We start from the raw sequence: 16,090 nt of genomic DNA, 5'->3' as shown, positions 1-16,090 counted from the left end.
TGGAGAAGGAAATGGCAACCTACTCCAGAGCTGCCACGTAGAGAGGAGCCTGGTGGGCTACAGTCCATGGGGTTGCAGAGTCAGACAGGCCTTAGCCACTGAACAACAATATCCATGCATACCTGCTTTCATCTAGTCCACACACAGTGAGGGCAACTACATGCCAAATTCTGTGATAGGCACTTATTTCAAAGACAGAAGAGAGAAAAGTGAAAGTCGCTCAGTCAAGTCCGACTCTTTGTGACCCCATGGACTGTAGCCCACCAGGCTTATCTGTTCATGGGATTCTCTGGCAAAAATATTGGAGTGGGTTGCAATTTTCTACTTCGGGGATCTTCCTGACACAGAGATCGAACCCAGATCTCCTGCATTGCAGACAGATTCTCTACCATCTGAGCCATCAGGGAAGCCCAATACAGAAAAAAGAATACTAATCTATTTATGAGCCAAATGCCAGCAGACCACAAGAAAAGTAGCAACAGATTTTGATGGGTGGGGAAGAGAAGGGATTTGTATTTGAATAGGCCTGGGAGAAGGGCTACTTCAATAGGTAACATTAGGAAGATAATCTTGGAGCTGGATTTTGAATGACCTTTCAAATCAATCAGGAAAATCTGGATTTATCCTACAGACAGGGGGAAACCACTGAGAATTTTTTACCATAGGAGTGACAGGAGAAGGCAGAGAGCTGGGGTAGGAAAGTGAGCAAGGAGAGATGGAGGTAGGAAACAAACGTAGTGATGGGGGCCTGAAGGAGGTGACTGGCAGTGGAAACCACTGAGAGAAAGCAAATTGAGGACCAGATCACAAAGGTCTTCGTTGTGCATTAGAGATACGGAGGGATAGCAGGGTGTCGAGCAGCTTGATATCCTGGTCCCAGGGAGCTGACAAAGTAGGCAAAGCAGGCTGGAAGAGGAAGAGGCGTCCAGTGTGTGAAATCAACAACCTGAGAAGACAGACCCAGAGACTGAGATGAAATCAGCAGTTACCAGGGCAGCGCTCCTCGCTGACACAAGCTTCAGCTGGGAAGATCTTTCCCAGCACCTGGGCCCCACCGTGGACCCGTCAATTCTGAATCTCAGAGATGAAGCCCATACATGTGTATTCCGAGGAAAAACTCTCCATGTGACCCTGGCCCAAACACCTGGTTAAGGATTGAGGGGACACAGAGTGCAGTTCTCAAACTTTTTTTTTTTTTTTTTTAACCCCCTAGCTACTCTTTTGTCGGCAGTGAGCCCAGTAATTATAAAGAACTGGAGAAGAGTTGAGCACCAACCAAAGCAGTATAATCACAAACAATATCAGCCATCATGAAATACAGTTTCCAAAAGATGTTTCTGCAAACAAGAAAGCAGGAACAGTCACTGAAAAGCAACTACAACTAAAGACGACCCCGGTGGCTCAGGGTTAACAGAGAATCCTTAAAATTTCCAGAATGTCATATACAATAGGAGCTTTGTAATGTTCCCAAGCACCATGTGGCAGGCTTTTCAGCAGAAGACTAAATTAGAAGTCCCCCCTCGCCCTCTGCACCTCTAATATAGGCCTACTCATTTTAATGTATAAGTGTCAACTTTGAGTAAGTTTTAATATATTTCTGAGGAATTTCCTAGTAGGTAACATTTAATTATTCAAAAGTACAGGAGTTCTAATTTTTTATTTTTTACAAGTATCCATGTGGATTACCAGAGGACTGCTGATGATATTCTAAAAAAGAAAGCCTAGAGAGGAGATAGGAATCATTTTCAAATGCATCCAAGACAGTCACGCAGATGTGAGAATAAACTACCGCTAGTCAGGACTAGGAGGATCATAACTTTCAGGCAGTAATTAGAACAGTCTTCTAATAATCAGAGCCACCCCAAGTAGAAAGGAGCTTCCCGAGAAAGTTCTCAGGTTCTTTCAGTGGATGACCAAGTAAAGAATAAGGAAGTGCTTTGCCCAATTAGAGGCTTCCTGGTGGCTCCGGTGGTAAAGAATCCGCCTGCAATGCAGGAGACCTGGGTTTGATCCCTGGATTGGGAAGATCCCTGGCAAAGGGCATGGCAACCCTCTCCAGTATTCTTGCCTGGGAAATCCCACGGACAGAGGAGGCTGGCGGGTTACAGTCCATGGAATTGCAAAGGTTCGGACACAACTGAATGACTAACACTTGCCCAATTAGGAGACTAGCCCTAATGACAACACACACACACACACAAATGCTATCAGCTATAACCTTCTCTATAGCCAAGAAAAGATCATTTAAGACATCACCTGTGTCTCTCCTTCTTGCCCCAAAAGCAAAGTAAAAATGAACAATGATGTGAGGCATAATGATAATAGTTCTTCCCCCTGCTGATTAGACCATACATTTTGAATGTTAAGCTGTTCTGAATTTATAACAACCAGAAACAATATAGGATGAGCACAGCTGAGTCTTTTAAATGTATCAATGTGGAATATGGACCATTTTTTTGAGCTAACAATGAATGAAACCATGGACTAGAATCTTATGCATTTCAGATTTGTTGTCCATTACTCAATAAAAAGATAAACCTATCTTATCAAGTCATGAAATATTTATTAAAACTAGCCCATCCTCATCTTATTTATTCTATCTCTATTAAAAATTTAATTTACTTCAACTTACAAAGGAAAAAATATTAAATGTGTGAGGCAGTACATAATTTTTCAAACATCTTTTAGGTGGATGTCAGCAAAAACATTTGAAGAATCCTTTAATATAGAAATTTTAATTAAACCACCTATTTTTTTTTTCTGATTAGGATCACAATGTTCCTTGATCTCTTAATCTTCTCTTACTTTTAGAGTCAGTACCAAGTGTTGCAGTCCTTTGTGGGACCATTTTTCACAAGGACATGAGTTTTTACCTACAAGATTTCCTACCTATCAGACAATAAAAGAAAGCAAACATAACTACTCTGAGAACTTAAGCCAAAAAACAAACAAGCAAAAAAAACAAACTGTTTCATTTCATGGATTGCTGGAGCATTCTCCAAGTCAAAACTGCTAGTGTTAAAAGCACAAATTCCAAGTAGCTACAACACTAGGTCTTAAAGAGGAATCACTTTACAGTGGATAAGGTCCCAGTGGTCAGGCCACGTATGAGTTAAGTATTAGTAATAACAGGTTAATTATAAAACATCTCTAATAGCATGGCACATTTTACCTGTGCTCTCATCACAAAGAGAGCTCAAGCTGCCCACTGCAATGTCAACTCCTGGCCTAGAAGGAGAGCTGTTAGTTTGTATCCCCAGGAGTTCCAAAGTAAAATTTTAAATTGGGCCCCTTACACTGGAAGGCAGGAAGAAACCAAAAAAGAAGGCAGCCGCTTGAGATGGGTAGGTGGCAGGTAGTAAGCAAGGGACTTACCTATCAGGCTAGTCTAGGGCGGCTGCCCACAAGAGCTAAGAGTCCATATACTGTCCTTAATGAGGCTCACTGTGCATATCATCCAGATGATCTCAGCAACACATCACCCTCTCAAGACTGCATCCCTGAAACGGCTCCGGCTGTAGGAACGGCGGGCAAAACACATTCCAAGCGCAGGTGAGGCGTGAGGAGCCTTGATTGCCCAGGGCTGGCTTTCTGGTCAGCTGGGGGCCATATATTCTTGATGACCTCCTCTAATGTCAAGAGGTCTATTTCTACAGCGAAATATTAGAAATTTTAACATGCTCAACCTAACATGTAAGGGAATGGTTACCTAAATTAAAGTTCAAACAATACAATGCTAAATAGCCACTGAAAATTATACCTATGGAGAGGAGACGTTTCAGTGACATGAAAAACATTTACAATGTAAAGAGGAAACGAAGCAACATATAAAGTTGTAATGAGGCAGTAGGTGAATGAAAACTATCCAGCGCAGTCCCTGGCATATAACAGGCAACTCAGTCCATAGCTGACATGCACTGAAAGATCTAAAGTATGTAAAAATCTTAAAAACAAGGCTGAAAGAAATGTGACAAATAACAGTGGTTACCTCTGGATAAGAATTAAAGGTGTTTTCTTTCCGGAATCTTTATGCTTTTTAACGTTTTCCTTTCTTTTTTCTATAATAAATATTTTTAAAGTCAGGAAAAGGATTTAAAACAAATTTTTAAAGAAACCCAACAGGCTCTCTTTATTTCTTCACACTGTAGGAACTGACCTTTAAGAACAGGGACATCTCCAAGTCATATGTATGGGTGTGTGTGAGTCTGTGCATGCATGCATGCTAAGTCGCTTCAGTGTGTCAGACTCTTTGCGACCCTATGGACTGTAGCCCGCCAGGCTCCCCTGTCCATAGGATTTTCCAGGCAAGAATGCTGGAGTGGATTGCCCTCCTCCAGGGATCCTCCTGACCCAGGGATCCAATCCATATCTCTTATGGCTCCTGCATGGGCAGGTGGGTTCTTTACCACTAGTGCCACCTGGGAAGCCCATATATATAAATACAGACATAAACATATATAAATATACTCTTTCCCCCTGCTGACAGGCAGTATAACAGGCAGAAACACAAGCTTGGCGTCTAGAACCACGCTGAGTGGACAAAGCTTAGAGCATAGAAAAGCAGACAGGAAGTATGCTTTCTAAGAAATGTTCTAAGTCTGTGTGTCATGGTTTGAGATGAAACTGAAATATTTTATGACAGAAGCATTATTAAAGGTGACATGGCTTTCCACAATTTTAAAAGGACTGATAGATTTTGATTAAGTAATATCCTGAAAGTAATAATTCTGCATGATTACAGTATCTATATCTACATTGGGCAATTATAACATTAATAGTGCTTTTTGTAGTTATTCTTGCCTTAAGTGTTCAGGATCCACTTATTGAACAACAGGAAACAGACACTGTAAGATCCTAAACTAAAAACCGCAGATTTCTCCCATGTTGACAGTGCTGCCAAGTTTCCAAGCACATTTTTTTATTGATTGAATATTTATTCTAACACAAACAGGGGGACGATTAAGGCCTGGGTGACTAAGCTTTGGTCAAGGCTGGAGCCTATTTCTCTTTTTTTTTTCGTCCCTACCTACAAATTCCAACCTGTGGAACTTCATTGGGCCTCATTTCCTGTTGTTTAAAATCAAAAAGACAATACATCAAAGGGTGGTTGGGAGGATTTAGTCATTAACATATATAAAACATTTTAAAAGAATGCCTGCAATTAGTAAATGACCATGTACTCAACTATTAGTATCATTACTTCAGAATGAAGAAAACTTACCCTCCTTTCTAAGATCTTTAAATCTATGTCAAAAAGTCATAAAATTGAAAGGAAACTACAGACCTTGATATTTAGAGTAACTTTTTATAGTGCTTCCTACCCTCTTATTGTAATGATAACCACTGCTATACCAGTGCTTTTAAATGCTTAAGGCATCCATAGACTTCAAGAGAAATCTCACACATTAAAAAAAAAAAAGAAAATTTCAGGGGTAAACCTTTTCATCCGGCTTTCCTCCATCAGCCACCGCCACCGCCCACCCCACCACCTCACTGAGGCTCCTAAAACAAGATCATGAAATTCTCAACTTCAAAGCATTCAATTCAACTGAACCCACTTCACCTGAAAACGTCAATTACCCCAACTGGAGTGAGCTGAGTATCTTAAAAACTTTTAAACCGTACTTCTATTATAAATAGAAGGAGCCAGGCAACTGGGACTTGAGGGTTTCTCCTACTACTACCATATATATATTGGAGATTTTTAAAAATTATTGACTGGGGTTAAATCCAAGTACTAAATGTTCAAATTTTGCAGTTTTAAGAAATTTACTAAAATAGTATTATTTAGCTTAAAAAATTGACAAAATATTCAAATTAGGACCTATTTTGCAGCGAATTTTAGAAAAGCACATTGGGTTCAGAAAGATGCTTCTATTGCTGTGTTTGTTGCACCAGGTAGCTTGTGGGATCTAAGTTTCCCAGCCGGGGACTGAACCTAGGCACAGGGCAGTGAAAGCGTCAAGTCCTAACCACTGGGCCTCCAGGGACTTCAAAGGAAGATGCTCTTCTATTAGCAGGAAATACACGAAAAGTGGGGTACCAGTTTTCATTTTTTTAAAAAGTCACTTTAACATAGTTATGTGTATTTACAGGTTTGTGGGTACATATATAAACATATACTTTTCTAAGTAAATGTATGGACATTTATGCATAAACATGCATTTTGTTAATCTTGCCAGTCTTCAAAGAACGATCTTGCATGCTGCCCATTAAGCGTTAATAGTCAATTCAAAAATTCAGCCTCACAAAGGCTGTACTTTCATCAGGCAAGATTGTTTGGGGTCAAGCCCTGAACATTATCCTGCTTAAAAACCTGCCAAGGGAAAACAAATCAAGGGGAGCAAAAGGAGCCTCTGGGGCCAAAGGCAGGACAAGAGATGGACTCCTGGGGGCCCGGGGCAAAGGAGGGGCTCCAGGGACCAGAGGTGCTTCCTGGGGTGGGAGGATGCAGCCGCAGTGCCTCCCCCCTCCCTCTCCCACACCAGCTCCAGGCTGGCCTTTTCTTTTCACCCCTCTCCTCCACTAAGAACCTATGACACTGGCCACATTCCTGTGTCCCCTGAATGTTCCCCACTCTTCACCCCTTCCTTTTGTGCAGACCCCATTACAATAAATTTTAAATAAAATCCCAGGAAAAAAAAAATCAGTCTCAGAATTTAAATGATTGTTTAAAAAAGAAAAATTAAGGGTTGAGCAAAAACATCTGAAAATTATCTTTAAGAAAATGAACCTTTCATTTGTACATTATTTTGGGCACGCAGGTTTAAAGTTAAATTTTAGAAAGTTCACAGTGGGTGACTGACTCAACAAAAGGGTTCCCAAAAATACCTGTCATTCTAATATACTAAGATAAATAACCTTGAAACTTAAAATCATGAGTACTCAGTACAGAAAGAAATCATGATAAAATTGTAAGCTTGATGACTTACAAAGCTTAGATGTAAGCTGAGATGACTTACAAGGATCTGTGATTCGGGATGCTTTTTGCTCAATGAACTTAAAATTACAAATCCATTCTTTACTCTAGGGCAGTCTTCTTTCAAAAAAGGATTTATCTTATAAAATTATTGTAAGTTAAATACAGTTAAGGATGCTGTTTTTTTTTTTTTTTGGCTGTGCTGGGTCTTCATGGCTGAGCGTGGGCTTTCTCCAGTTGTGGAGAGTGGTGGCCACTCTCCAGCTGCAGCTCACAAACCTCTCACTATGGAACGCAGGCTCAGTAGCTGTGGCACACAGGCTCAACTGCCCCATGATATGTGGAATTTTCCTGGATCAGGGATCTAACCCGTGTCCCCTGCATTGGCAGGCAGACTCTTAACCTCTGGACCACCATGGGAGTCCGGATGCTGTTACTTTAAAATTCTGAACTTTACATGTTCATATCTGCCTGGATATACTCACAGAAGAAGTAAAGTTGCTCAGTTGTGTGAGATTCTTTGTGATCCAATGGACTGCAGCCTACCAGGCTCCTCTGTCCATGGAATTTTCCAGGCAAGAGTACTGGAGTGGGTTGCCATTTCCTTCTCCAGGGGATCTTCCCAACCCAGGGATTGAACCCAGGTCTCCTGCATTGCAGGTAGACACTTTACCTTCTGAGCCACCAAGGAAGCCATATACTCACAATCAGAATACAAATAAAGAAATAAAGTTATGAGCCTTCACCTTTCAATAAAGCCATGTTATAGTTTCATTCAGGTTTCCTTAGACTATCAACAGGAATATCTGTGATATGGGTAGCTTTCCTAAGGTAAACTTTTCCAGATAAGTGTCTGTGCTCTTCTAACAAAGATAAATGTAAATAAGTGGAGCAGATGGATTTGAAGCTAAGAATAAAAACAGAAAGCTAAGGCAAATTTGTGGACTGTTGTCTGCTTCTTATTAATAAAAGCCAGCTCAGCTCACCTGTATTCAGACATGAAAAATTAAGTGAATTGTAGCAACAATTTTTGGATAACTCATCTCAGAAAGTGTTGGACATGAAATATCCAGATCATTGAATTAATATGAATTCTTGATATGCTGTACTCTACTTTACTTTGTTGGCTTAAGACAAGTCAGATGGTTATTTATGCTCTCCAAAGTATTTCTAAGTCTCCTTCCCCTCTCAAACTTTCCCACAAAATATTCTCCTTAAAGATAAACAGGCAAAGCAACTCTTGGATCTAGAGAGGATTGACTTTGTAATTAAATTCCAGTGTGATCCTGACACTTAGAATTTACTATCATCTAACATTAAAAGCACCAAGGAGTCGTGTCTAGACCACAAAATTTAACTTCCAATTTAACAAAAGGCCGATGTAAACATTTTATCACCATATGCATATTTATTACTAATGCGAATATACAGATAATCATAAAATAATTTACATTATTTCTGGAGAATATTTCTGGTTTCTAGAGAAACCAGACTGCATGAATAAAAGTTCTTCAGTTCAGTTACTCAGTCGTGTCTGACTCTTTGTGACCCCATGAATCACAGCACGCCAGGCCTCCCTGGCCATCACCAACTCCTGCAGTTTACTCAAACCCATGTCCATTGAGTTGGTGATGCCATCCAGCCATCTCATCCTCTGTCATTCCCTTCTCCTCCTGCCCCCAATCCCTCCCAGCATCAGGGTCTTTTCACGAGTCAACTCTTAGCATGAGGTGGCCAAAGTACTGGAGTTTCAGCTTCAGCATCAGTCCTTCCAATGAACACCCAGGACTGATCTCCTTTAGAATGGACTGGCTGGATCTCCTTGCAGTCCAAGGGACTCTCAAGAGTCTTCTCCAAGACCACAGTTCAAAAGCATCAATTTTTCTTACACAATATTATTTGCTAGGATCACAACAGAGATCACATTTTCCTTTGTATACATTTTTTCAGTGTTCTCATTCTTAACCTAGTGCACAAGAGGCCAACATCTCAAGTGCTTTCTAAAGCTTATTGAATGAATGTTAAGTTCCTCACACTTAGGATTTTCAATTTTAAGGCTAATATGAACTGTGATTCTCCAAACTAAATGGCAAAAACACAGTGGATACAGTGTGGACACAGTTGTTTCCTAGACAGCTGACCAAATCTGTATTGATTAAATGAGACATTGTGGCCTTTTCTGTCTTATGACGGTACTGTTTTTCAGCCACTTTTCTTACAAAAACATGCAAGTCACAAGGAGGATTTTAGAGATCAATGCAAAGCAATTGTCACTACAGGAAAAACAGCCTGAAGTGTAACAGGCATTAGATGCTATATTTTGAGTAAAAATCTAACACAGGCTTATAATACTTTTATGTATTTTCACATTGAAATTGTATGTTACCTTCCAAATCTCATATCTAAGAAAAAACAAGGATGTGCAATTTCTTTTTAACAGTGTTTAATTTTTTCCTTAGTAAAAACCAATCTGTGGATAGTTTCCTTAGCCAGACAGTATTTACTTCTAAAAATCCCTGCAGTATCTTATAAGCCTACAAAATATAAAAACAATAAAATCTTTATAAGCATTACCACGGGTGGAAAGAAAGTCAGAAAAACACACAAAGCAGTGAAAGGCTGGAAGTGAAGGATGCCAGAGGGGAGCGGGGGAGGGTTTCGTGAGGTTCTAGGCAAACCCTGTGATGACGTCACCTCACATACAGAATGTTTCAGCAGTCAGCACAGGCCTCCTGCTTTCCTATTGGTGAACACCGTGTCAGCCGACATCAGAAGATAACCATCATTGGTCAGACAATTACAACTGAAGCAACTAGCATCCACCACGGCTAGCACAGACCTGGCAGGCTGCTGAGAAAGAGAAGGCAGAGCAGAGCCCGGCTGCCCTTCTCAGTCAATGAATTTTATTTCACCTTACCAATCCCTAGGCGATTTTGCCCCCTTTCCAGCAGACCTAATAAATGAAGTCAGCTATTTGTGAAAACAACAGGTAAAGGCCAGACATCTCATAAAAGAACAAAACGCCTCTTATTTTCAATGCTGTAAAATCACAAGGGCTTTTCAGTGTCAAATCAGAACTTAAAAGTATTGTTGAGCTAAAAACAGGTATTTTCCTCTACCTCATGCAATATACTCTCATTTACCAGGTAATACTACTCAGGATATTTTTTTTTTTTTTTAATTCTCCCTCCCACCTCCCCTACCCAGGATATTTTTTAATTGACATATAAAGATGAGGCTCAGGGTGATTCTCCAAGGCATACTTATTACTCTGCATTTTTCCATAGTTTTTCTAATGCATTATATGTGAAACTATTTGCTAGAAAAGTAAAATGGTTTATAGTATTTATCCCATGTCTAAAACAATGATTCATAAATTAATGAATCATTAAGCAGCAATAAACTTGATAAATTTGCCTCAGTTGAACTCTTTAGTTTATAAAAACACCACTTCAAAATAAGGGTCCTATTACATTAATAAGTAATAAAGTAATGAATGCAGATTATAGGATAAGTTTAATAAAGTGAAGTCGCTCAGTCGTGTCTGACTCTTTGCGACCCTATGGACTGTAGCCCTATCAGGCTCCTCCGTCCATGGAATTTTCCAGGCAAGAATACTGGAGTGGGTTACTATTTCCTTCTCCAGGGGATCTTCCCGACCCAGGGATCGAACACGGGTCTCCCACATTGTGGGCAGACAGTTTACCATCTGAGCCACCTGGGAAGCTTACTCAAGGGAAGGCGAAGTTTAATAAAGGCCTTCTTAAACCATATTCAAAGGTAGTGCAGACAGCACCCTAACAAAACAACACTCCTGACCTTCCTTACAATTCTTCAAAACACAGTGAGTGCAGCTTAATCTTTGAGAGATAAGTTATAACTTAATTCTGTAAACTGAGTTTTATTTGAGGCTATGTCTAGGGAATTTTTAAGGACAACCGAAAATAATTTGTCAAAAAAATAGAATAGAAGCTTCACAACATAGTTTTTCCTGCAGAAGCTATTTCAAGTCATCTGTAGTTAATGAGTCTGGCAAATGCAAGACCTTGTGCTTCCTAAACTTTCTCTCTCATCAAGAGGGTGTAAGCCTTGGTTAACAAGGGAAATGAAAAGGAAAACCTTCATATTCTTAGACACCTAGTTCAAGACTTTTTGGCTGTTGACATTTTGGGAGAGGTTTATAAAATGGGCACCCAAGGATCCTGGGAGAAATGCATACACTCTGGGATTAAAAAAAAAGAAAGCAAGAAATTAGGGTCAGAGAAGAAAATCAGGAAGGGGAAACCCTAATATGTGACTATGGCATAGTATTCAAAACTCAAGGGAAGGCCAAGTATGCCAAGGTTCAGGTAGCAGTGCTGGCAATAAAATAGACATCAATCATCACCTTAACTCACTAGTCAAGACTTTTCCCCAGCACCTGCCCTGTACAATGCGTTCTTCAAGGTGTATTCAAGAGTGGAATGAGAAACATTCCCTGAAGAGATGATGGTCTAGTAGGAGGCACAGAGTGTGTTAGTCACTCAGCCATGTGCGCGTCCGACTCTGTGACCCCTGGGACTGCAGCCCGCCAGGCTCCTCTGGCCCTGGAATTCTCCAGGCAAGAATACTGGAGTGGGTTGCCATTTCCTTCTCCTAGGAGGCACAGACACATCTAAATACTTACGCATATGAATAAAAGCTAGGAAAGATACTGCCAGATGAAATGTACAGAAAAAGAGCTAAGAGTGGTAAGCGTCCAACAGGAGACGATAAATCGATGCATTTTTTCCTATTTTCAGTCCCCAGAGGGTTAGGCCCTGTTTGATTCAGGGTGTACTGGTTCGTCAATGGAGAAAGAGGCGGGAAATGGTACCAGGTGGTGGAAGCACAGAAAGTGGCCCCGGAGAAAAAGCAACAAGAGAGTCTAAGCGGCAGTATCCACCGCAGAGGGGCAGGGAGTGAACTCGAGCAGCCGGCCCGAGGGGAGGCCGGTTCCGGAGGGGCAGGTTCAACAAGGGTGCAGCAAGTTGGAGACTGGTCAGATATTAGGAAACACAGAGAGCGCAGGGCCGACGGAGATGGACTAAGCGGTGTGACCAGACACCACGACCAACAGTTGCGGAGACCTTTGCCTTTCGCTGGTCCGCCGCGCGGCTCCCGGCGCCGGCCTCCCCCGCCCCCGCCCGGCCTGCAGCGCCACCCGCTACGCGGGCGGAGGACGTGCCTGAGGGGAAGGTCCCTTTGGAGGGGCCCGAGGGAGGCTAGGCTTCCCCGAGCGCAGAGGCCTTAATTGTCTAAACTCCTACGGGATCGAGCCTCCCGGTGCACAACCGTCTTCCGGACCCACCCTCGGCGCTTTCGGCCCCGGAGGCCCAGAGCGCTGCCGCACCTCCCAGCCTTCCGAGCGAATCGCGCGGCCCTCCTGGCTTCCGGCTGCCGCCCTCAGGCCCCCGCGCCCGAGGAAGCCCCCAGCCACGCCGCAGCAAGTGTGAGCGCGCCGGGCCGCGCGCCGCGCCCGCCCCAACCATCTCGGCCCAGCCGGCGCGCACGGCGCAGGGGGCGGGCCCGGCCCGGCTGAGGCCGCAAATGGTCAGCTGGTCCCCGGCAGGCCGGCCGCGAGGCAGGAGGCGGGAGCGGCGGCCGAATCTCCAGAGAAGAAGTTGAGCCCCCATTCCCGGGTTCCGGCGCAGAGCACCCAGCCGCCCCAGCCTCCAGGCGCGCTAGCGTCTCCGGTTTCCCACTGATGAGATGGGGGAGGGAAGGCAGGTCGTGAGGGCGCCGGGGGCACGCGCTAGCGCACGCGGCCGGCGGAATCCCCCACCTCCCGAGAGCCCCCTCGGCCCGACCCTCTCCATCAGTATCGAGGAGGCTGCCCGCAGCCAGCTGCCCAACTGGGGCTTGCCTTGGGCTTTCTCTTCACTGATCGTCAGACACGGCGTTAAGGGGGGGCGATTCAAGAATGTCTGCCACAGCAGCTCCGTCTACAAGCAAGAAGCGAGATGAACATACACACCCTCCCCTGTTAAATATTGCAAGGTGACACGGGATCGCTTCCCACACAGGGATTTCCAAAAGGACTGGCGGAGGAAACACAGTTAACAAGAAAGATGCTTTCCCCGGTTAGAAGTTGTGTGGGAAACACTCCCCACCCGCCCCCCCCCCACCCCCAAGGACTCTGCGGACCCAGGGCTTTTTAATCTGTGTCTCAACTCCAATCAGCAGCTTCCCACTGAATTAGAATCGAGTGTGTCCAAAAGGCGTTTCCATAAAACAAACTTAATAATGGCGTGGCTCCACTCACTCGGATTCATTCATTTTCATTACTGTTTTCATTGTCCCCTCCTCCCCCACTCCCCGCCTCCGTCTCTTCATGAAACTGGAAAGGGATCCGCGTGGGGGAAAAGGGTCCAGGAAAGGAGGAATCTGACTGGGGAGCAGCAAAGAGGAAGACAGCGAAGTACGAGCGCTGCAAGGAGAAAGGAAGGACAGACAGGAGCGACGGGGAAAGGGCGAGGACCAGAGAGCAGAGGACGGCGGATGGGAGAGGGTTAAACAGAGCCGGAGACCCGGTCCTCCCTTCAATGCTTTTCACACAGTGCTTGCTGGAGGCCAAGCAAGAAAACCCAAATCTAGAGGGAAAGCAGGAGTAGCACAGGTACGGTCTGTGGCGTCTCTCCCGCCTTCCCTGTCGCACTCTATGTACACATGTATGTTCTATGTTATATAATCTATGTTAAAGATGCATGTGTAGCCACGGTTCACCCAGGGGCACCCACAGACTCACGCGCTTCATGCAGCCCCAATGTCTCCTGCACCGGGGAGACCCGGGAACTCAGCGATCCGCTCCCACTGCCCGCGGTTCCTCGCTCCATTCACGCCCCAGAAAGGGAGTACCGACATTTAAGGCACACCGGGAAAACGCGCGGGGCTCCTGGGGACGGTATCACACGAAAGCATCACCTACCAGTTTTCCTGCATCCACTGGATGGCTTCATTCTCGTTGAACTGCTTTTCGAATTCATATTCTTGTAGAGTCAACACTCTCATGTTCACTGGGGCTGATCTTCGGAGTCGCTACGTGTTCTCTACACAAAATAAAAGAATCTGTAAAGCGCTAGATTTCGAGTGCTCTCCAGTCTGTTTCCCCCACCCACCCCCCAAGGTCTTCCCCTCGGCGGTCGGTCTCCGACAACCGGTTTCCCCCAGCCTCTCTCAGCTGCAGTCGGGGTTGAGCATTGCCTGCGCCTCGGCTCGCAGCTCCTCTCTCCGGGACTCTCCTCCTCCCGGCGTCCGCATCCACCGTAGGAGGAAATGAATGCCTTGCGGTCTTAGTGCCCGCACGTTTGTCCATCACCCTTTTTACTTGTCTATGGGGAATCTCCTCCCCCTCGTGCGATCCGACAAATTTTAACCCTTTGCGAGAGTGAGCGAGACCTCTGTAGCCCCGGGGGCAGTTTTGTTTACGTAAAGGTGACTAGGGCAGAGGAGGAAGGACACGGAGGGGGAGGAAGCAGCCTTGAGGTCATCCACAACGCCCAGTCCCGACCTCGTGGGCCGCCAAGCCTGGCCTTTGAATGAAGTTTCTGAAAACCAAGCGAAGCCCCAGGGCGAGCTTAGCACGTAGTCTGTGTGTAAATAATAAAACCTGCCCGCTTCCTCGCCAAGAAATCCAGGCAAATTTGCGCTGAGATGCCACGTGAAACGAACGCATTTTCTGCCTCCTAGCCCCCGGCGCCCCGTCCAGGTCACTCACCGCCGAGCTCTGGCTTTGACTCAGGGTAACTTGGGGCCGGGTCTGCGGAGCCCCCCTATCACGTGCCGGCTGGGGTTGCTGTGGGCGGAGGTGGCAGAAAGTCGAGAGTAACTAGAAGCCAGAAGAGGAGGAAGGTTAGGTGGAGGCTTTGGATATGGGAAAGGGTAGAGATAGTGAACTGAAACAGAGTGGGTAAGGAAGTTCGCAGATAAGAGAACTGGACCAACTGGTCCAATGCAAAAACTATTTACGTGCATAAGAAATTCGCTTTATTTATTTTTCGGGTGTAGGTGGAACGGAATCACCTTTGAGGAGAGGGTTAAATGTACTATTGACCCCTACTGATCTCCCAGTCTCACACCAATGTTTTAATCTCAGTTTCCATATACACCCTCTTTCTTTTCTCAGAGGGAAAGTATTTTTTTACTCTGTTCCTCTCTCCACTCATTCCCCACAAGTTAAGAAAAGTGAAATGGGACATAGAGGCATCTAATAATATACACATGTAATTGTAAGCTTAAAATATAATAACAACCTGTGCTTTAAAAATTAGGTGGACATTAGGACCAGGAAGAAAGTTCTCTTTCTCTGCACCTCCCCACCTCCAAGGCAGACCAAAGAGGATATTTTCATTTAAAGTCGAGTGCCTGGAACTACTGAAAACTGGAAACTGTGAGAAACATCTCTTTAAATAAAGAGGCTATAATAAAAAGTTAGAGTTTTTCTTAAAATCCAGTGTGTATATATATACATATATATATATATATATATATATATATAGAGAGAGAGAGAGAGAGAGAGAGAGAGACTTCCCAGGTAGCGCTAGTGGTAAAGAACCCGCCTGCCAATGCAGGAGACATAAGAGACACAGGTTCAATCCCGGGGTCAGGAAGATCCCCTGGAGGAGGGCATGGCAACCCACTCCAGGATTCTTGCCTGGAGAATCCCATGGACAGGGGAGCCTGGAGGGCTACAGTCCATGGAGTCACAAAGAGTTGGACACGACTGAATTGACTTTGCAGGCACGCGTGCACACACACACACACACACGCAAATGGCAAATTAATTTATAAGTTGATGCTCCCAAATATTCCATATACAAACTTTCCTCATCTCTCCATTTAAGGGTTGTTATTCTAGAGACTTCTGCAGCAAAAATCTGAGTAAATCTGAAAGTACAGCTAGGCCAAAAGACTTAGTCCTAAGGTGGAAGGTGGGTGTGGCCTGATAAGATCAGGATTTTAGCACTGCACCTGGGCATGTGAGTAATCAATAAATATTTGTAAAATGAAGTGATTTAAGTAGGTGAAAGAAGGGAGGCATGTTTCGGTTAGTCGCTCAGTCCTGTCTGACTCTATGCGACTCCACTGAGCCCACCAGGCTCCTCTGTCCATGGGATTCTCCAGGCAAGAATAGTGAAATGGATTGCCATGCCC

General features: G+C 44.3%; 1 protein-coding gene across 2 annotated transcripts in view; it reads right to left on the bottom strand.

Moving 5' to 3' along the window:
* ELOVL6 (ELOVL fatty acid elongase 6) overlaps positions 1 to 14,812 on the bottom strand; it is a 138,496-nt gene extending 123,684 nt beyond the window's left edge. The window contains exons 1-2 of one of the 2 annotated variants that reach the window (XM_061164212.1): positions 14,655 to 14,812; positions 13,866 to 13,986 (exon numbers count right to left, since the gene is read on the bottom strand). In XM_061164212.1, coding sequence (XP_061020195.1) covers positions 13,866 to 13,948 — 83 coding nt within the window. In that variant the 5' untranslated portion in view covers positions 13,949 to 13,986; positions 14,655 to 14,812. Of the gene's footprint in view, positions 1 to 13,865; positions 13,987 to 14,140; positions 14,299 to 14,654 lie in introns of those variants that run through there. The other variant, XM_061164211.1, reaches the window with a different exon arrangement.
* Between the last annotated feature and the right edge of the window lie 1,278 nt (positions 14,813 to 16,090).

This window comes from Dama dama, chromosome 17 (genome assembly GCF_033118175.1).
Source record: "Dama dama isolate Ldn47 chromosome 17, ASM3311817v1, whole genome shotgun sequence".
In the NCBI taxonomy this organism is placed as follows: Eukaryota; Metazoa; Chordata; class Mammalia; order Artiodactyla; family Cervidae; genus Dama; species Dama dama.
Note: the sequence above shows the minus strand (reverse complement) of the source record. Positions and strands in the feature narration are given on the sequence as shown.